General features: G+C 34.3%; 1 protein-coding gene across 1 annotated transcript in view; it reads right to left on the bottom strand.

The window, feature by feature from the left end:
- Positions 1 to 9,043: 9,043 nt before the first annotated feature.
- The window catches only part of RORA (RAR related orphan receptor A), an 897,474-nt gene continuing 883,607 nt past the window's right edge, over positions 9,044 to 22,910 (bottom strand). Inside the window, exons 6-12 of the mRNA XM_044665391.1 lie at positions 19,886 to 20,281; positions 15,415 to 15,536; positions 14,275 to 14,407; positions 13,464 to 13,571; positions 12,086 to 12,196; positions 10,117 to 10,229; positions 9,044 to 9,387 (exon numbers count right to left, since the gene is read on the bottom strand). Coding sequence (XP_044521326.1) covers positions 9,223 to 9,387; positions 10,117 to 10,229; positions 12,086 to 12,196; positions 13,464 to 13,571; positions 14,275 to 14,407; positions 15,415 to 15,536; positions 19,886 to 20,281 — 1,148 coding nt within the window. The 3' untranslated portion in view covers positions 9,044 to 9,222. The remainder of the gene's footprint in view (positions 9,388 to 10,116; positions 10,230 to 12,085; positions 12,197 to 13,463; positions 13,572 to 14,274; positions 14,408 to 15,414; positions 15,537 to 19,885; positions 20,282 to 22,910) is intronic.

The raw sequence follows: 22,910 nt of genomic DNA, 5'->3' as shown, positions 1-22,910 counted from the left end.
TCAAATATAGGCAAACAGAAAAGTGAGACAAGGATTTCCATTAGAAGCTGAAGTTTTATTAGAGGATAACCGTACATAACAACACATCTAAAATCGATGTGTTCAATGCACTTTTTAATAAAGGTAATGTAATATTAAAGGTACAGTTTTCTAAGTACAATATAACAACATTCATATTAGAATGAAAATTGGAGTATTTAAAAGACAACATTAAATCTCTTTTTTACAGCTGTATTTACAAAATGAATCAAAATACTTTTTTTTAGGACTCAGTAAAATAACAAACAGCTGGATATAAGCAGACTACTTTAAGAGTGAACTTAAAAGAAGACCCAATGTAAGTGAAAATTTAAACAATCCTCTAATAAAGATCATTAGCAAAGTTTTAGTACAATACTCTATTTTTTAGGATTCTTGTAAATGGCTTGCATTTTCATTGTGGCAGAAAAAAAAAAGAGTTTGTACATACTGTACACAAAGAGACAGCAGATATTTATAGGTACAGTATATATTTTTTTTTGTACTTGCATGAATATTTACAGAAGGCCGAGTCTGGGACCCAGCGAGGTTTGTGAAATTTGTGTGCTTCATCCTTAGACCTACACACTTTTGTAATCAGCATTTAATGTGGTATTTTTAAATGTTACTTTAAACACTTGGTTTTAGGAGGAAACATTAACCATAAGGCTTGGTATACTTTATAAATACACCTAAACAATTCAGAAAAACAATGTGGCAATCAAGTCTGTTATTATTATTATTACTTAACCTTTATTAAATGCCGACAATGTGCTGGGCATTTTAGAGAACATAGAAAAGATAAGTTTCCCTGCTCTTAAGCAGCCTATGATGTTAAATGGAGTAAAAAAGGCCTGTGTCTTCTTTTAAGCTAAAGCAAGAAGGAACAGCCTCGTGATTTGTATTAAAATGTGTTTTTTTCCCACTAGCCTCTAGCCAATTGAGTTTTGAAAGGTAATTATTATTAGCATTCTAGTGATCACGAAACCTGCCCACCATGTACAATTGCATTTATGTTTACGATAACAATAAATCTTCCGTAAAAATGGAAAATGTTTAGGATTGCGGGTACAAATGCAATGCATGGAAGCCAGAACCATGACATTAGAATTTATCACCTTCAGTTACAAAAAGTGCAGTAAACAGAAACATTTGATATAGGTTTATAAATTGCTCAAAAATCTTTGCTAAAGATCTTATAAATTCAGTAATATTACAGAACAATTCTAATAAATATTTAATAAGGTTTAACTACATCCTTAGTTAGATATTTGATATATTTCTTTCAAGAATGAACCTGCCAATGGGGTGTGGAAGAAGAATTGATTTATTAGCTTCTTGTCAAATGACTATTTCAAAACAAACATTACATAATTGACTGATAATGCAAATTTCATATCTAAGTTGAACATTGAGACCCACATTTACTAGATGACATACATATCCATCTACCAGTGACTTCTTGCTGTATGTCTGGAAGGTCTGTTCTGCCATCAAGTCACCAATGATGTTTTCTACAAATATCTCTTACTTGTAACAGGTGCCAAATATAATTCATTACTTTAAAAAACTCTAAAAATGTATTGCTTTTTAAACTGGAGTGAGTCTTTAGGTTCTTGAAGCCTCAGAAAATTATTTTTCATCTTATGAGATATAATGTTAAGAAGCCAAGTTATAAAACAACAAAAAAAACTGCTGATAGGTTTTCAAAATCCATATTTATAAGCAAATTCACTCTATGGATGCCAAATATCAATACCAAGGAAGTAATTTTTTCCCAATTAAATACACTGTAGAATAATTTATATAATGATACTATGTATTTAAAGAGAAAAACAAGTCCCAAATCTAGCACTCTGATACAGGTACCAGTTGGGAACAGGTAGATATATATATATACTATATATATATATGTATATATATACAAATATATATAGTTATACTCAGTGAAATTAACAAGACCCAAAGGTGGTATTGTCTAGGAATAAAAGGGATTTTTGTTCACAAAAGTAACTTATCTAGCACCACACATCAGAAAAACACAAAAATAGCACACTCTAGTTCTAAACAGCTATGTCTAAAATAGATTATATAGTAAAACAGGTATTATACAGAATAATGTGGTATTTGATAAACAGATAAATATTTGCACTGAGTAGGCTGTTTATAATATAACATTTTCTTATCTATACAGAATGAAAGCCAAAAAGTTAACTGTATAGAGGTGAGCAGAACAACATTAAATATTATGACTCAAAAGCAGAGACAAAGATAAATTTGAAAGAAGAGTAAGAGAAAATGTTTACAGGCCATTACAAGTCCTTAAGTTAGCAGGAAAATAAGGAATCAGTTGCTCAAGTTGAAGAAAGCAGTAAACAAGATTGCATTTACATGCAGATGTCTAAAATTTGTTTTTTTTTTAAAATCTATGCACAAAAAGTCATTTGTTTTTATTGCTTGACATTCAGTTATGGCTAGAGTATTTTTAACCTATTTTTTTTGTACTTTGGAAACAAGAATATTGTTAAAGGTGCCATAAAAATGGACAACATTGAAAATGGTTTGCAAATAAACCACCTAACACTGCAGTTCTTTATACATTTTAAAAGCCTTGTCTGGGGTTTGTCATATGTTAAATATATTTAAATTGGGAAAATATGTTGTAGCTTGAAGCCTCCCATTGGCCCAAACATCCAATACAAAAACACATCTCCACAAAAGGAGCAGGCAGACAATACAGGTACATAGAAAGAAGCAGCCAGCTAATGTCCTAATGTTGAAAACACTTACCACTGTTTTATGTGACGATTCAAACCAAAACAGAAATGAAAATTTGGAATTTGGAGAGATGTGTACAGTACATATGTATTCTTTGTGAAATAAAATTCACTATATTGCTTATGAGTTGCTTGCATTTACTTATGCATTCTGTTCAGTGATAATCAGCTCCACAGATAATGTATTAATCCACATTAAGACTGATTGGGATAATGGGTGGGAAGCCATTATATTAAGCATATGTGCAAAAAAATGAAAGCATTGAGCTGTTGCTTGAGGAACATCATGATGGTGTGTACAGTATGCAATGTGTTCTGTGAAAGAGTTTCAAGGAATAAAATGGAAAAGGTTAACATGGTATATAATAATTATAGCACAACACTAAATGGAGATAAGAAATACTGATTTTCCTAGCCACCTACTTAAAACATTCATGGAGCTTCCATGAGTCCATTGACCAATACATTTTATGTTGAATTACTAAAAAATAATTTGTTTCCTTTATGGACTAAATGTAATTATTGCTCTAAGATTTAGAGGTCAGATTCCTGCCTCAAAAGTGGGTGTAAGTTTCCCGTAATCTACTATGGCAGTTTGGTGCTGAAACATGGTATAAAATGAAGAGCCCAACAAGAGCTGATATCACTAAATTAAAATTGAACAGAAATAAATTGCTACATAGAAATGTCTGGCCATTCTACATTGCAGGCATAGATGGAGGAAAACCTTTGAGTGTCTTAAAATAAGCAATGGAAAAGTTTCTTTAAATTAATTCAATATGACATAAAGTTGCTTTATAAGGCAGGCATTGAAGGATAGAAAAATTTTTTGATAAATGGAACATACCGTATTAAGATCTTATTATTTATCCCTATTGTGTTGCTAATGAGAATGATTTGACTTATGAAGGATTTTAAAGATGTTCCATTATACTGTATTTTGACACTGAAGTGGTAAAAAAGAAGTTTAATTAGGTCAAAAATTTAACAAGTTTTAATGATATGGATACAATGAGTCCCTCCCCCCAATACTCTGAAAATACATAGTTAATATTCATATTCAATCCTAATCCAATGGATATAGAAATGTCTCAAAAGATGCTTATGTTAGGGATCTCTGTCTATAAAGTATTTAAAGCTTTCTTCTGCATATTTATTTCTATGGCAAAAAAGGAAGGGGAAAGATATAGGTAAAAAGGAAGAAAAAGAGAAGCAAGGAGAAAAAGGGGTTAGATTGACTGGAGGGAAAGGAGAGAAGGAGAGAGAATAGTTATTCACCTCTTGTTTGGAATAATGTCTTTTAATTTTATCCATAGGTATATTCTGGAAGATATTTTTCATTGTAGGTTACTGAGAATATATTTGATGTGAACACTTTTATGATAATTACAGAACTATCACAAAGTGTGCAATGGAACTCTAAATGACGTTCCTTTGTTAATACATTTAATGTTTGTTTAGCATTAGAATAGAATGACACAGCTTTATGCTGTTTTTAAGTATATAAGACTAAAGAGAATATAGGTTTCAGACAACAAAATGAGACAAATGTGAATAGTTTACATACTAATATTCTTATGCAGTTCACTTGTGCCTTGGAGGGATATTATTAATATTAATGAAAAAATGAAATTTGTCCCAGTAGTACTGGCCACCCTGTTTTAAGAGTTTTAGAAGATCCCTGAGCACATTAGTTTCTGACTCTTAACCCCAACTCCAAAAACGAAAGGGCTTCTATTGTTGATAACAAGATGGATTGTCATTCACAGTTAAGTCAATCATAAGGTGCTTATTTACCCTTTTTTTCACCAATCAGCACAAAGAACTGTCAGAAAATAACTTTTTATTTTTTAAAAATAAAAGTACTAGAAGGACATGTATGATTTAAACAATCAATGTTTGAGACAGTGGCTTTTAGGATTAATTATCTGGCTGCCTCTCAACAATAAACAAGTGATTCAATCGACATTCCTTAGCAAAAAAAAAAAGGCAAAAAAAAGAAAAAAGAAAAAAAGGCAAAAAAAACCTGTACAAATATGTATTTTTTTCCCTGAGGGATCAAGGTACACCCGCAAGTGCTCTATGTACATATTGCACTATAGAGGAATGAAGAACATGTGCAAAAAAGCAACAATGATAGAAGCTTACAGACTAATTTAACTTTTTAATTAGGACTCTGCTATGTTGTCTTGCATTTTGGAATGTCGGAACACAAACAGCTATTCCTTAGTCAAAAACTTAAGAACATGTATTTCTACTATGGCACATTCAATGAAATAAAAAGTTTTCCAAAGACAGATAGACAAATTCCATCAAGAAAATAATACAAAGTTTGTTTGTTTGTATTTTTTTTTTAGAAAATTACATTACTTTCTTTCATTGTTTCACATTACAAAATCTTTTTTTTTCTTTACACAAATCACATTTTATTGCAGGAATATTTCAAGTGCCATCAAATATTTATAGAAGGGTTAAAAAAATAGAAGTCTCTCTAAAGTGGTCCAGACAAGGCTTTGTATAGAATAAATCTTTTTTCCACCTTCTATTTTTGACTTACATAATTTGAATACATTTTCTTTTTCCATTGACACTTAGTAGCCTAGAAGCAGTCAGACGCTCACTCACATTGCACACACATTCATTCAGTCCCCCAGCCTTCCCACATGCTCACATAGACCTGGGTATCCATACTATAAATGTACAAACTTCATAAAGAACAACCAAACTTAGAAGAAGCAGTGTCTTTAAATCAACTTCGCTTAAGTTACAAAGGGTGAATAAGGATTTTAGAGACTGAAGAGCATACTTCATTTACTAAAAACAAAACAGCCAAATTTGCAATTTTAAAGCAAATAGTAATCTGCTTGAAGATTCATTTTACCATAAGCTGTAGCTTTGTTTTCTACTGTGATCAAAACCAAAGTTGTCACAAGAAGAAATAAACTATCTAGAAACCACTGCAATATATAAGGTATCCAGGTTTTCTATATAAGCTATATTTGTTCTAATTGAGAGTAGTATGAAATGCACAATGATGGAATAATGATGTTGCTATGGGACCAGTCCAAAAAAAAAAAAAAGGAAAAGAAAAAGAAATCTTCTGGTGGATACTTTTCAGTTCAGGCATGTTCAATTATAAGATTCATTAAAAATGATTATTCCTGTGTCAACAAGGGAATACACATTATAGATGTTTCTATAACAAGGAAGAAATGAGAGCAGAAAGTGAAAATTCAGTGTTTTTCACATTCATTTATGCACAGCATATTATCAATGGAATATTTCACCTCACTTCAGATCTTGGATCCTAATGGTTTACACTCCTATAAAATGTGACTAATTTATACTATTCAACATCCTCTTGGTCTTTCAGAAAGACCTGGTAGCAGCATTATATTACTCTATCTTGATTTATCCCTGTCTCTCCTTCAGAAGCAATGCCACTCTGGAGTGACAATGCTCAAGATTTCCATCGGGTACAATGTTAGATCTTTTCTAGAATGGATACCATAGAAATCTTAATCGATGTTCAACATCAAAGTCTGTCTCACCCTTAGAAAAGATTAGCTCATCCAAATCTTGAAAATGGACACTGACATCAAGTTTAGTTGCTCTTTAAAAGTACTAGCACCTGAGGCTGGTCATATTCAGAAAGCTTTGGTTAAAAAAAGTTAACGTACTTTAATAAATCCATCTCCAAAATTTAGTAAATCAGAAATGACTTACAATGAAACCAATTAAAAAAAAAGAAAGACAATAACTCATTAGTCAGCCCAGTAGGATATAATGGACAAATAAAGACCATGGATTGACTTAGTATACATGTTTTGCAGAAACTGACAATTAATTCCTAGGGGAACTTATTTGCCTAATGAACAATTTTAATTGTTAATTTCTGTATTTAACTGATAATCTTTATGTAGCCATGTGTTAAGGTATTTAAATAGTTTACTTTCATTTTCTGTTTATAATTAGTCTTAATAATTATTGATCAAACCTATATATATGTATACATGTACATGTATCTATTTAATGTTTGAGATGCTATTTAGGCTTCATACAGATCCACTGTGCAAAGAAATTTTCCTTTTTCAAAAACCCTAAAGTTAAGGAATCTGTTGAATATAAATTCAATGATTGATTTTCCTGAAGCCAAAAATAGCGACAGAATATAAAATCAATACCAATATTGTATGGGAAAGATTCAGAAGATAATTCTAATGGAAAACTAAAGGTTTCTTTGTGTACAGAAAAGACTGCTTGAAGTTCCTTTTGTTTCCTTGAGGCCACAGAAAACATTCTCTTCTTTGTATAAGCTGAGGAAGGCCTCTTCCTCAATCTTGAGTGGCTACAACTTGCCCTGTGGACAAGTGGGGCAAGGTCTATTGAAGAAATGTAGGGAAAATTTGTATTTGAGATTGAGTGGCTATATAGCTACAGAAAAACACAGACAGCTGCAATTCTAGAAAGCAGACCAGGTTGCACATTCTTCTATATATGTGTAGGTTCTTGTCCTTCTACTGAAAAAAAAAAAAAGTCCTTGCAAATACATTTGGCACTACTATTTTGCTTCAGTGTGATAAGATAGAATGAAAATATTCAGGTCCCTCGTGTGTATAATGGTTATCATATGACATCACAGCCATCAAATACTTTTTGCCCTGTTGCATAGAGTAGTATATGGGTGACAGGACTGAAGAGATCAACCAACGCATACACATGTAAATAGAAAATCAGGTGTCTAAAACTCATGTTTTGGAGCTCAGTCTGACACCTTCTGGGACCAAAATGAACATTTATAGACTTCAGAGGAAGGAATGACCATTCTGTTCTGGAAAAAACCTCACTATACCTTGAAATTACTCTTTTTCTATGAGGACGGGGGGAGACCCCCTTTTCCCATTGTGTGAAAACCCCATCTATATTCCTACTAATATGACAAAATAAATTGCAGCCCTGACTGTCCTACTTGAGGACACTTTATATTTATGGTATCAGCTTAACTTTCTAAACATAAAGAGATTTTATTCACTGTTTAACAAATAAGATAAAATGGTTCAAAAAATCTTGCCTCTGCTGTACCCTCTGCTGCCTACATAATAAAGAGTGCAATATTTTCTGGAATTCCAGCATATAGAAATAGTTAATTTGGAGTTTATTCTGTTGTATGCTTTAAGGAGTCCTATAGTATAACAAGAACCCATACACTGCTTCTTCATTTCTCCCTTTCTACCTCTTCCCACCCTTTATTCAATGCTTTATGACCAGAGATTTGTTCTGGTAGTAAAATGTTAATTCGGATAAATATACTGGTTACTGATTTGTTCCAAAGCTCAGTGACTGCTAGTGGGAGATGTCTAAATAAAAAATACTAGATTCTGCATTATTAGGAGTATAGGATTTGGAAGTAGGGTAGGAAGAAGAGCAAGTAGTATTTTAAAAGCTTTATGAAATGTGCCTAACAGTCTACATGCTCAATCTCCATCTAGAGTTGCAATTATATTTTGTAGGAAGCTTAAGTACATTTGTTTTTAAAACTTGCCAAAAGGCAAAGCATCCTTTAGGGCTACTTCATTTTCAGCCTTGAATTCCATGTGTAAAAATAAACATAATCATTTCTGGATATGACCGGCCATTCTTTTAAAAGTATTTTTGAAAACAGCAGCATAAACACCTCCTCGCGTACCTTCCAAGCCTTTTTTTTTTTTTTTTCAGTTAAACTTGCCTTTCTGGTGCACGTGCGACACAACAATGAACACGCTAGCATTTAATTTAAAGAAAAAAGGTGCAAAATGAAAAGTGCCTTATCAATTCAACAAGAAAAGCTATACCAGTTACTACATTTTATATTAATTAAAACAATATATAAACAATATCTCTTTAGCTATATATAGTCTTCATGCCCATTTACCCTGTAATATATTATAATGCTATTGTTGCTATTGCTATGGACCCTTTCCGTGCTGTCCTGCCTACTGGCAATAATAGGTGAAAAAAAAATAAAAAAATCTTCCTTCATGAGACAATGAGCAGGTTATACAAACCAGGGCCGTAAACCTCTGCTCTGCATACCCAGTCCCTGGTTACTACTGGACTTCTCTGTTCTGACTAGAAAGACTGATTATTCGGTAGAAAGTCTGTGGGCAGTGAACTACAAGAAAAGACAACCTTGTAAACAGAGGTCAAAGATCAAGAAGCCAAGACAGAAAAAGGGTCCATATCTGTAGGCATAATGGAAATCATATGCATGAGAAAAACAAATTTCACTTTTATTTGTTTTCATTGTTTCCCCTCCTTTGCCTGACCCCGACCACCGAAAGATGTGCAGTGTGTTGGCTCTCCAGGTCTGTGCAGGGCCATATAAAGTGTCTTTTTTTTTTTTAAATGTTTGTACTTCAGACATTCTAGAAGTGCTTAGGTGATACATTTACCCATCAATTTGCATTGCTGGCTCAAATTCTGAAGTGAACAACTCCTTGTATAATGGAGGAAAATGAAGTCGCACAATGTCTGGGTATATTGCTTTAAATGCCATGAGCTTTTCTGTATGTCGACCACATAGTGCTCTTAAAGTAGACACCTTGCATATTAACTGTGAAGAGAAGAAAAGAGAAAAACAATTAAGGATGGAGAATTTTTTTCTTAACCGAGAAAGACCCTTAGAGCAACATCCTTATTTTATTCTCAGGCTTCTCTTCAGGCCATATAAAAATTTCTCCTTTATTTTAGAGGCAAGGAAACTGAGCTTCAAAAAAAGGTGAATTCACTTTGCCAGGGTGACACAAGCAGTCACTGGCAGAACCAGATTAAGACTCCTGTCATCGAATTGGCAATTCAGGATTTTTTTTTTCCACATTGTCTTCCTCTCAATATAATAACAACATTTATAAGTGCTTTAAGGTTGGCAAAGGGCTTTACACAGCCAGATAGAAATTTTCTAAGGCTGGTTTGGACTCATTCTTGCTGACTCTAGTCAGTGTGTTCCCCCTTGCTGCCCCTGTCATCAGTCCTGTCGATGTATGTCAGAATCTATAAAAGTAACAGAGTCTGTATTTGGATTATGGACAAGGGGAAAAGAGAGCCGAGCCCATTAGAAATTTTCTCCTCTAGCTTTCTCCCCTTCACTTATCTCCATGCTACCTAAAAATATAATGAAATTAATTTTAAATCTTCATCTTTTCCACTTACTGACAAATACACTCTAACCAGTCACCAGGAAGACGCAAACTAACACAGCCTCTTCTGAAATACTACACACACAGATACTAGAGATGTCTAAGACAAGGAAAGAGTCACCAAATGGAGACTTCCTGGCTCCCACCTTGGTTAATATTCCATCTTCCCGATGATTCTTCTGTAGGACATGCTGAAGGGCTAGTTGAATTTTCTGCTGTAATTTTTCTATTTTTACCTTTTCCTGCAGCCACGAGCGATCTAAAAGAAAGCAAGAAAATGTTTATAGTAGTTCTCTCATATCATATAGTCAAGAGTTATCCATCTGTTCCTGACTTTTTTTTTTTTTTTTGCCAAAGTTTACCAAAGTCCTTTGTTTGTTTGTTAAACTCTTACCTTCTGTCTTAGAAGCAATACCATTGGAAGAGGAGTAAGGGCTAAGTAATAGTGGTTAAGTGACTTGCCCAGGGTCACACAACTAGGAAGTATCTGGGGACAGATGTAAACACAAGACCTCCCATCTCTAGCCCACTGTGCTACTTAGCTGCTCTATCAAAGCCCTTTTAAATTCTGATGACACTAGTGCCGTCCTTCTGAGATTATCTCCAGTTTATCCTGCCTACAGCTTGTTGGTACATAGCTCTTTGCACGTTGTCTTCCCCATGAGTGTGTAATTCCTGAAAGCAGGGAATGTCTTTTATTTTATTTTAATTTTTTTTTAATTTTAAACCCTTAACGTCTGTGTATTGACTTATAGGTGGAAGATTGGTAAGGGTAGGCAATGGGGGTCAAGTGACTTGCCCAGGGTCACAAAGCTGGGAAGTGTCTGAGGCCAGATTTGAACCCAGGACCTCCTGTCTCTAGGCCTGACTCAATCCACTGAGCTACCCAGCTGCCCCAAGCAGGGAATGTCTTTTGCTTTTATTGGTACCTCCTATGCTCAGCACAATGCCTGGGATATAGCAGGGGCTTAAATGGTTCTGGATTGAATGATGGATCCTCGACGTAGTCTCCTTTTGGATTTTGTAAAGCAGGGCAAGGACAACTATGCTTTGATATTTATAAGGGACAGCACTTGAAAGACCATGAAATAACTTGATTCTTAGAAGAGAAGTAGGATCTCTTCATAACTGGATGTGATATTTAAATGTAGTATATATATCAACAAGCATTTATTTAACTCTTTTTTTTTTTAACCCTTACCTTCCATCTTAGAATCAAATACTGTGTAAGGGCTAGGCAATGGGGGTCAAGTGACTTGCCCAGGGTCCCACAGCTGGGAAGTGTCTGAGGCCAGATTTGAACCTAGGACCTTCTGTCTCTAGGCCTGGCTCCCAATCCATTGAGCCACCCAGCTGCCCTCCATTTATTTAACTCTTAACTGAATGCCAGGCACTGGGCTAAATGCTGAGGATATAAAGACACAAGATATAGCCCCAGCCCTCAGGATGCTCACATTTTAAAGGAAGAAACACTACATACACAAATAGATAAAACCAGCACTCAAGTCCTCAAGATAACATTTTTAGATGAAACTATAATGGCCTATAAGTGTACAAAGTATACCCATACCCAAGTAAGTGTCCTTTCTGACAAATATTAGAACTATCTTAAACTCTATGGCAACCAAGAGTTTTATTAGCAAATTACTTCAATTAAAGTAATGTAATTGCACAAAAATTTTCATGGCAGCAAGTAGTAAACTAAGGGTACTTATAACTCAATTATTAGTAGGCTATGGATAAAATAAAAGGTGAGACAAATTCATGTAAGACAATGCCAAAACAGTATATTAAGAGAAGGTAGAATGCTTTAGAGAGTACATCTCCAACTTTTACGGTCAAAGTAAACAAGATGCATTCACATTATTTCATTTGGAATCTCTAACTATAAAATACCTGCTTAATGAACTACCAGTATGACCCACTGTGGAACAATTATTTTTTAAAGGTATTATCTGAATTGGTATACTTTGGAGGATTCCAATTTAGTAGTTCTGAGAAAATGTTTTTATCTAGTAATGAAATGGAAGTTATACTTACTAATGTTAAAAACCAGAATTCTTTGTCTGATTAAACTTAAAAGTTATTATTTTTGTTAGTAGAAATCATCCTTACCTGCAGACATTAACACAAATGCAGAAAACAATGCAATCTCATCTTCAGTCAGGTGCATAGAACATAAACTCTTTCCAAATTCAAAAACAAAGCTAATAAAGTCTTCACAACCTGTCAAAATAAAAAATAAAGATCTCGGAATTTAGGCTAACATCTTGGGGAAAAAGATGTAGCTATCACTCTATTCAGATATAAGAAGGATGTTTTGAGAACATTAAATGATTAAGACCCACATTTGGAAGTGGCCAAAATAATTTTTAGAAGCAAGCAGGTGGCCAAATGGACACAGTTCTCGACATGGACAAGAATACCTAGTTTCCTAAGCTAGCTTCAGATACTTACTACTTGTGTGACCTCCCCAGAAGTCACTTAAATTGTCTGCTTCAGTTTTTTCATCTGTAAAATGGGGATACTTATAGCCCCCATCTCATAAGGATATTGTGAAGACAAAAATGAGAAACTGAAATTGATTTTGCAGACTTTTAGTGTCACATAAATGCAAGCAGCTGCAACGACTACTGCTCCTACTGCTACTCTAGCTTTTATTTTGATTTTAATGAAAAATTAATTTAGTTAAAAATTGATTAAAACATACGTAATTATTTTCATCCATTTTTGCTTCCTACTTTACTTCAAAATTATTAAAATCTACATTCGGTGAATTTGCCAATACAAAAGTTATAATCTAACATAGCTCAGTCTTGACTTCATATATACAAAATGAGTTTAAATGTTTTATTTGATAGATTCATACACACTGGATGTAGCATGGTGTTTGTGTGTAGGCATTGTAGCAGACTAGATAGGATACTGGAGTTGGCATCAGGAAATACAGGATTCAAATCTAACCTGGACATTAAGAAGCTATGTAACCTTGGGGAACTCACTTAACCTTTATAAGCCTCAGGCAACTCTCTAAAACTATAAAATATTACTCAGAAATGGGTGCTATATGAGCAGACATCAATATATCAGGGAGCTGTGATTTTTGTCAGTGCATGATTTTTACTGGTTCGAGGAGTTGCCACAATAGCAAAGTCATAATCCCTCGACATTGATGTGTATTAATATAGCATCTTTTTCTGAGAAATAACCTCTTCTTTCTAAATTTGGAATCCTTACCTGTGCTTATAACAAGACTAACATTCAACTTATTATCTAAATGATATCAATAATTTTTACATAACTTACCATCCAGAGCACAAGCTGAAGAACATGACATACATTTCTCTTGATATTAGGCTAGATGTGATGGGAACTTACAGTATTACACATAAGACTTTTTAGCTTTCAAATAACTAGCCTCTATTTTGGATGACAAGAACTCCTCAAGCTGTTCTTTCTGTTGCCCTGGCAATGCAGCGTAGGATTTTCTTACCTAAGGATTTGAATACATCAGGGCTAGCATATTTCCCATCAAAATATACGGTGTTGTTCTGAGAGTCAAAGGCACGGCACATTCTGATAAACACCACTTCCAAAGAGCCTACACAAAAACAAAAATGGTTTGGTTTATAACATTTTAGGGATTTTAATTCTACACAATGAATACAAATATGACCTTTAATGGTATAGGTGATGTAATGAGTACTCTGTGTAATTTAACTAGTAGGCTCCATAGTCAGATGAATGACATTCAGAAGAAGTGAGATTACTATTATTACTAAAAATTATTGTACTGCAACTTCATTGGGTTTTACAGAAGAGAGGATTAATTTACAAATTACAACCTTAGAATCATTTTTTTTTATTTTTATGAAGAGCCCTGGTGTTGCTAAAGGAAAGAAAAATGCTTCAACCTTTTAGCACACACACCTGCATATATGCTATTTTTTAAAATGGTAATTGGTGTCTAGTAAGCACCATAAGCAACTCTCTTTACTCCCACTCCATCCAAGCTTCCCACAGGGTCCAAGGGTACAGAAATAAATTTTTTCAAAATTTATGAATACAAACATAACATCAAACATATTTATTCATTCAGAACCACCCCACAATGAGTGAATTGATTTTTTAAATGACCATAAGCCATTTAAAGTCTATTTTTGCTAAGAGAAACATGAGCTAATGATAGCAGAGGGGGAAAAAAAAGAACAAAAAAATAAATGATTCATCTCTACTACCTTAACAATCATTTCTTTCACAAGCAGGGTGAAATGGGCCTTGAAATTTGCCTGCAAAGTACATACCTGCTTTTAAAAGCACAATTTGATCGTTTTGACACAGTTCCATAAATCCATCAATGCGTTTGGCAAACTCCACTACGTACTGAATAGCTTCTGTTATTTTGACTGCGCACAACTGCCACATTACTTCCCTCTGCTGTGAAAGAGAGAAAACAGGTTACCATACAAAAATTACCCACAAAGTGGGCATAATTGGTTTAACTGGGCTAATGTTTTCAAATCCTTCTTATGTGGTAGACTTCAATGATCAGGTTGTGTAAAGGTTGTTCTAGATACTTTATGCATGTAAAAGCAATAGTTTATCTATTTTAATTTAGATTCAGAAGATTATTTTCAAATCTCTCTTCTTCCTCTTTCTAGGCCATATAGGATTTTCTTTTTGTTTGTTTTGGCTAGGACAAGGACAAAGGAGAGAAGCTATGAACACAAATAGCAAAAAAGCCAAAGTACACCAGTACTCCAGCAGAGATAATTCTACCCAGCCTTTGGCAATGTCATGGTGCCTTCTTGTTCTCATTCTTAAGTCATTTCAAAAGCAAACCTAAATGATGTTTTGCTGAACCCTAATCTGATTTGCTGTTTCCTAATATAAGTATGATTCTAGAATAAGTAGAGGGTAAGTCAGTTTCAGAGCTGTTCTGCCAGCATAAGAAAATGGGGAAAAAAATCACCAGATACGTGAGTTTAGTTTCAACTTTATTACTAACTCTCAGTATGTATGACCTTGGCCAAGTAACTTAACTTCACTAGTTTTTTTTTTTTTATTCCTTTCTAAACTTCCTTCTTAAGTCTGAGACTCCCAATGCCATGTTTGGTGTGATCTATTATGTACCAAAACTCCAACCTGCCCTCTAAACAATTGATTCTTTACTTTAAAAAGCCTAAAGTTGATTCTATTTTACTTCATCTTTCTGGCCTTTCAATCTCAAATGTAACAAAACACAAATATCCACTCACTTAGATTTTTAGAAGCTCACTTTGATGTGTGCAACCTCACCAACATAGCGAAAGCCACATAGGATCACAAACTGGATATTACATTTCCTTAATCTCCTACTTCAAACCCCCCAACTCTCACCTCTTTCACTCATTCTAACTGGGTGGCCTAAAATGAGATTCTGAAGATATTTTCCAAGGTTCTACCTTGTTTTGATAGTTTTCAATCTCTTCCTGGAGAAAGGTCTGCCATGTTATCTGCTGTAGCTCCTCTCTCAAGTACTGGCAAGTTTCCATATGTGACTTGGAAATATTCTGTGCAAGGTGTTCTAAATTAGAACAAAACAAAAAGGTTAGAAAGTACAATGATTTCCCCCTTTATATCTTTAAGCAAAATTCCAAAACCAAAAGAAATTTTTGGAATTACTCTGGCATTTTTCATAACTTAAAACAAACAAATAAATAAGCTTACAAGTCAGGAGTTCTTAAGTTGGGGTTTGTGAACTTCCCCCACCAAAAAATAGTACAGTATAATAATTCTGCTAATATAGCATAACTGAAAAGTCTTAATGCAAAAAGGAGGAGGGGAGGACAGAACAAAAATAGATCAAGAACCTCTGCTCCAAGTCATTCTGAACAATGCACTGAGTTTAAGAAGCAAGACTGAGTACTTTGGACTTTGCAAACAGACAAGGAATGGAAACTTTTAGAACTTCCTGACCATGATAACATTCTGTTCCTCTACAAAGATGCCTGGGAATGAGTGAACATTAAGCCAGATGCCCCAGTAAGAAATGATTTGACAGCAGGTAAAATTAAACCAATTCATTTAAAATGTATTCAAGAAATCTCTGAACTTAAGGTAGGACCTCATCTCTTTCTCTGATGGGCTGAGATATGTATAGGTATCTTGTGCAAATGATTACACAGTGAGAATTTAGTCTTGATAAATTAGAAAATGACATAGCTACACAAATATAGAAATAGATAATGTAATCAATGAATAAGCATTTAATGAATGCCTATTATGTACCCAGTACTATGTCAAATTCTATAAAAGATACAAAAAGCTGTGCTATGATCTCTGCCCTCAAGGACTGTCTCTGCCTTGTAAGGAAGACAGAATGTACACATAGAAAACAACTCAGTATTGGGCAGTTTAAAGTTAAATGTAATTATATGTCATGTAAGAAAGAGAGAATAAATATTGTGCGAGAACAGGAAGGGAGAGATCGATGTTAGATAATTGGAAAATGCTTCTAGGAGGAGGTAATTCCTGAGAAGGCTCTGAGAAATAGATTTTAAGAGGCAGTGTGTATGTTTGTATACACATTATCAAGGAAATAAAAACATTATCAGGGAAATAATACTGGATAGGTTAAGCTGAATTAGTTACCAGAAATAATATCAAGATATAGAGTTTAAACTTAGTGAGACAGAGAAATGGTAGATTAATTCGGCAGTAGAATATAAAAGTGGGGTGAAGGCAGAAGAGACTTTAGAAAAAACAGCTATGAAGCTGTTTCAGAAATCTAGATGTTAGGCAAATAAGTTCTGAAATAGGAATGGTAGTGCTGAGAATTGAGTTGAAGGGGTGAAATTAAAATTTAATAAATAAAAAAATAAAAAATGTCAAAAGAATATTAATTAATAGTATCTGGTGGCTAACTTGGCAATACTGTCCCAAATTCCCATTAATCCAGAAGATGGTTACAACCTGAGCTGAACAGAACAAGAATTGTCTGTAGAAACCACTTTAGAATGATGATTTTACAGAAGGTTATTGGTAAAAACAAACTAGTACAAAAGGCAACAGGGATGTAATGATGCTCAAATAATCCTGAAACAAGGCATTGAGCTGTCTTCCAAAGAAACATATCTTTCTTGATAGGACATTTCCTTTAATTTCAATAACTTTTTCAAATAAATTATTTGTAAAAGTTTAAATTGAACTCGACCAATTCAAATGTCGAATGTAGAATCAGCTGAGGTTGACACAGATTATAAAAGTTTCCAGTGCTATTGCCCACAGTAGAGAACATGGCAAGTTGAACTGTGTAAAAAATCCTGTCCTGAGGCCCCTTACAGACCGGGTCTGCCCCAGAGACTTGGCCCCAGTAAATCTGGAATGAACATTCTCTGGTCCTTTAAACTTGCTGTCAGCCAGGACTTGCACTCATGAGGCATAGATGATCCTAGGGGACAGAAATTTGTTTTTCATGCTGCTGCCCATAGTATAATTAATCCATTTTGTGATGCAGTAAGTACTTCTAGTTAACGAGTCAACAGCTGAATGAACTGTGGCTCATCATGTAAAATAGGTCCATCTTTCTCCAGTACTTGAACCCCACTGCCTTCTCTCTACTTCTAGACCAGTCAGTAAAAAAGGGGTACAACTGAATGTTTGAATGTGAATGACTCACCAGTAGAGGGCAGTGACCACATTCTCACCAGTCAGTTTTTTATAAAGTTTTTGATTATGACTCACAGACTCTTTATATACCAAGTTCTGATTAAGTTCAGGTTTTTTAGGAAATTGTATTGCTCTTTATAAAGCCTCTCTCAAACTGATGAAAAGTGAGGAACTTACTTTATTTCTTCTAACAAAGCTTTATTTCTCAATTATGGAAATGGAAAAAGAAAATAACTTTCATTTTCTACACAGGTCTCCAGGGTGGTTAGATTGTGCTATCTAAGCCAAATATAGAACTTCATGATGGTGCCAAATTATTGAATCAGACATTTAGAAGTGTTTCTATTTAAAACAAAGGTGGGGTGGTGGGGGGAAGAAGGAGGCATGTATGATGCCACTCTAGAAAGCAAGAAGCCATTTGCTAACCTATAGATGTGATTTTTATCAAATCTGTAATTGCTATGTATTTGCTAATCAAAATCTAATGACAAAAGTTGTTGTGACACCATACCATTGTGAGTTTAGGATTTCATTTATTTAATGTTTAAGACTTGAACACTAAACTTAAAAAAAAAAAAAACCACAACAAATTACTTTAAATTCTAGAACATTATCACCTACCTTGCTAATTCCTGTCATAATATGCTTATCCTCTTAGATCTTTATTTCAATTAAATAATAAGACTAAAGTGTCTCCTTTGTTCAAGGCACTGAACTTTTAAAGAAGAACAACATCAAAGCAAATTATATATTTTTTCAACTTATTCTATTTTAATTCTACATCTCAGACTGATATTATTGGGAAGGGGAAAGGATAGCCTAAGCTTTTATATAGCACCCTACTATGCCAGGCATTGCATTAAAAAGTTTGAAAGACCCTATGTAGAGTACCTACACAAACACTTGGATCACTGGGTCCTAATTCCCACTCTACTGAAATAATGATATTGATTTTGGTGTCTTTAGTCTTGTTAAGCAATAGTGCTATGTACAAAGACAACTATAGAGAACAGCCCAGAGCAAACAGAATTTATAGACAATAAAATTAAAATAACCTGGGTTCTTAAAATTGTTATTTTTCAACCAAATTCTTACTCATCTCTGATAATCTTGTTTTCCTCACATTCCTATTTAAGGGCCAATTGAGATTACAAGATAAAGAGTTCTGGGTCCAGTTCAAGAAAAACAACAATAAAATAACCTGGCTTCTAGTTTAGAGATTTCTCCATTAATTAAAAAAGACGGGAAGACACCTTTAACACTCTTCAGTGGCTAAAAGTGAAGCTCGAAATATTTCTGCTCTCATGGACTTAGATTCATAAAAGATATTAATGGTGAAATGTAGGGAAAAAAGTTATTTATTTTAATTTTAGAGAGCTATGGCAAACAGCAAAAATCTGCTCCTTCCCCAAGCAAAAAAAAAAAAAAAAATGGGGAAGGAGTGAAAAGAAGGCAGGAGAGATCTCTCAAATTAGAAGAGTATACGTCTATAGAAAACAAATGAGGATTCCAATTGCTTACAAAGTCTTTCTGCTCCTGCTGTTTATTTTCCCTCTGAAGTCTTAATTCTCCCATTGTCACAGATCAGTCACTTTTATAGCAACTCATTGAAAGGTCCCAAAGGATTAGAACCTTGAGTAAGGAATCACCAGGAGGAGCAGATCCAACTCAGAAACTAGAACTGGTTCTTATCAAGAGTCTCCTAATAATAGTACCATGCTTTGAATCCAATCAAAACAGCAAATGACAATTTCCTAGAAAGGATATTTCATTTTCTTAATTTTACAGTTCTAAGTTTAACCTAAGGTACCCTAACAATGGCAGCCATGAAAAATTTACAATTATTTTTGTACTCATTAGTAAAGTGAACAGATTGGGTGGCTAGTATCCATTGCCAAAATATGTAGAAGAGTGAACGAGACTATAGCTGATGTTAATTTTTAGGGAATTTGGTAATTTAGATAATATGGTAATAACTGGAAATATATCAAAGTATTGAATAGTTATATTTCCTAAATTCCTGTGGAATTTGAACTTTCTGTTGGAGACAAGCATTTCCTTACCTCTAGTGGTGCTTTACTGTCAATTCAATAATTGACTAAGCAATGAGGAAATGACTGCACAGGAAGGAATTGGAGGGTTACCCAAATGATAAGGTCTGCTCCGATTACTAATAGCATGCTCGTTAGGAGAAAACTAAATGTGTTAACTTTTCGTTCAAAGGGTATTATTAAAGCAATTACGGAAACTTTTCTCTCTTATTACCTAATTCTGCCATGGATACAGTCGGAGAAGTCTCTCCATTTGTGAAAGAGCAATAGGGGAAGAAGCCCGATGCTGGCGTGTAGTCACATATTGGTTCTGGTTTGATTCCATTAATATCAAGACCCGACTGATCTGGAGAAGGCTGTATGTCTAAGTAGAAGCTGCTAACTGCAGAGTCTGCTTTGCTACCTTCAGGGGTATGACCATCAATGTAATTACTGAGGTCGTCGTGAAGCTCCGTTAGCCCATTGGTGGTGATATTGTACGTGGGTGTCAATGGCTCTGCCTCTCCAGGCTGCTGCTGGTGATCTCGCTGCTGTTGCTGCATTCGGTGTTTCTGGACCTCGGCGTATAAGCTGTCCCTCTGCTTTTTTGACATCCGACCAAATTTTACAGCTGGAGTGCAAAAAAAAAACAAAAACAAAAACAAAATCCAGACACACAAACATATACATATCCATACACATATATAAATAAGTATCCATGTAGACACCTAAAAAATAAATATGTATGTATGCACACACATAAAGGTGCTTTGGTACATTATAATTATTTTTTTAAGTATCTTCTACAGAGTTGTAAGACTGTATGCAATGAAACCGATCCCAATAACCTAATTTTTCTTTAGATGCTTATTAGATGAATGCCCCTGGGCAAGAAATTCACCTTATCCTTAGTTTCCTCATCGGTAAAATGGGAATAATTATAATAGCAGAGGTATAATAGATAATATTATATATTTATATATATCAATCATAGGAAATAACAGTGCCTACCTCCTGGGGTTACTGTGAGGATCAAATGAGATAATATTTGTGAAGCACTTAGCATAGTGCCAGGCACATCATAATGCTTTATTCTGTCCTCCAGGCCAACCACTGAAATTTTTATATTTTAACTACATTCTGTATTCTAGACTTGCTTCATCTTTTTTTGAAGCATCTTTTTATTATTATTTTTTTCATGGTAGAACCCTACAGCATCACTGGGACCCACTTTTCAGAAAGTGTACAGTACCATTTTGCTATTATGGGTCTCAAGCTATTAACACTTGAATTTTGGCTTTAGTGTTTCTCCCTTGGGATGTGCCTCTAGGTACAAAATGAAGAGGATAATTAGGGCAGCTATCTGGGGATTATCCAGCTTGTACAATTATTTCTCCTGAAACAATCAGATCACTGAGAAAAAAAGTATTTATTAGCTTGAATCATTCCCATAAAAGATCATAATTCTCCATTTTGCAGAAGTAAACCAACACTGTTGAGTGTTACTGATGATATTATAGTTAGAAATTAGATCTAGAAAATATGAACTAATTCATATGAACTTCCACCTTATTGTTTCAGGGGAAGAAAATGATAATGAGTTTGTTGGCTTAGGTCAACACGCTAGATAGTTGTTGGACTTTTTTAATGCCAAAAAATACTTGCAACATACTACTTCTGTTTCCCCAGAGGAAAAAAACTGATTAATATGGAACATCAGTTATAGCGATCAAAACTTGAGTGGAAAAATAGCAAAACCTAGGTGAACCATTGTAGCCTGACTGAATGTGGCCCAGGAGTTTAGGTCCATAAAAGCTATCATTCTTACATTTAAGATTTGCAAAGCACTTTACACATTATCTTGTTTGAACTTCACAACCGCCTTGTGAGGTAAGTTCTATTATTACCACAATTTTACAGATGAAGAAATTGAGGGTGAGAGTAGTTAAGTGATTTATCCAAGGTCACACTGTTAAGAGCATGATGCTATATTTGAACTTAGGTCATCCTGATTTCCCAGTCCAGCTTTTTGTCCATTGCCACCTAGCTGCCCATAATTTCCCAAAAGAGTATGCACCATTTATCTTTTGCAAAAATATTTAGAGACCTTGAGGCCATCTTTCCTAAACCAATGAAAAAATATATCTATCTACCCCACTGCATTCAATGAATAGATTTAGGTGGAATTGTTACTGTTCCATATGTATAACTACACAGTAACTTTTGTCTTGCCCTATAGAGGCTTCATAATAATACCTTGCAAAATAAGAAAGAAAAACTGTTCTTGAGAAAATATATTCTCATCCTGTGACTTTAATTTACAGGTTCCCAAGCAACACCTAATTTTGTCAGCTCAGTGCCAACAGAAGAGAAAATCTGCTGGCATTGCACATCACAGGAATTTCTAAGAATATGGTGTAAATTGTTTGTGACCTGCATCTGTCAGCTCCCAAAATTTTCAGTTATATTCTTTCATATTCCAAGAGCCATGCATATATACCATCACCATTGTGGGCTGCAATCTGTGTAAGTAGCAGGTCCACAGGAGTTTCTGAATATCGGATTCCATCAGTAGGGCAGACTTTATTTGACAGCATGCTCAGTAAACTAACGTTGTTTTCTACAGGGTGGTCCTTTAAAAAGAAACCTCATTAGAAAAGGCATTACATTCAATTGGATCTTATGAAAGGACCATCCTACATTATGAAATGACCTTAAATGTACATAATGTGCTTTGTGCCCAGTTTCCATGCATTTGAGTAACTGTCTTACAATCTGGTGTTGATTATTTAGAACACTCAAGATAGTTTTCCAGGCAAATCTAGAAAGTCTTATAATTGCATAGATAGTTTCTTCTTAAAATATTTTTCCTTAATGAAAAGAATATTTGTTATTGATCCAAAAATTTGACTTCAGCGTACAATTTTCCAAAATAGGCATTTGAAGTCAAAATTGATAAATTCTGAATGTCAATAATTCTTTTGGGATAAAGCATCATTCTATAAAACTACAAATTCAGAGGAGGTCCTTTGCTACCTGGCGAAATCTAATGGGAATTCAAGTATGAAGGGGAAAAAGATTTACATCTACCTTTAATCAATGCATCTCCATATAGTGTCTTAAAGACATTCATTGGAAATGTTCTGACATACTTCCCTTGTCATACCCTCACTGAATCAGCTTAAACCAATCATCTCTGTGGAATTGTAGCAAATTGGATCAACATTTACATTACAACAGGAAACAGGAGACTATAGGGA

This window comes from Gracilinanus agilis, chromosome 2 (genome assembly GCF_016433145.1).
Source record: "Gracilinanus agilis isolate LMUSP501 chromosome 2, AgileGrace, whole genome shotgun sequence".
Taxonomy (NCBI): domain Eukaryota; kingdom Metazoa; phylum Chordata; class Mammalia; order Didelphimorphia; family Didelphidae; genus Gracilinanus; species Gracilinanus agilis.
The sequence above is the reverse complement of the archived record's forward strand: the minus strand, read 5'-3'. Positions and strand labels throughout refer to the sequence as shown.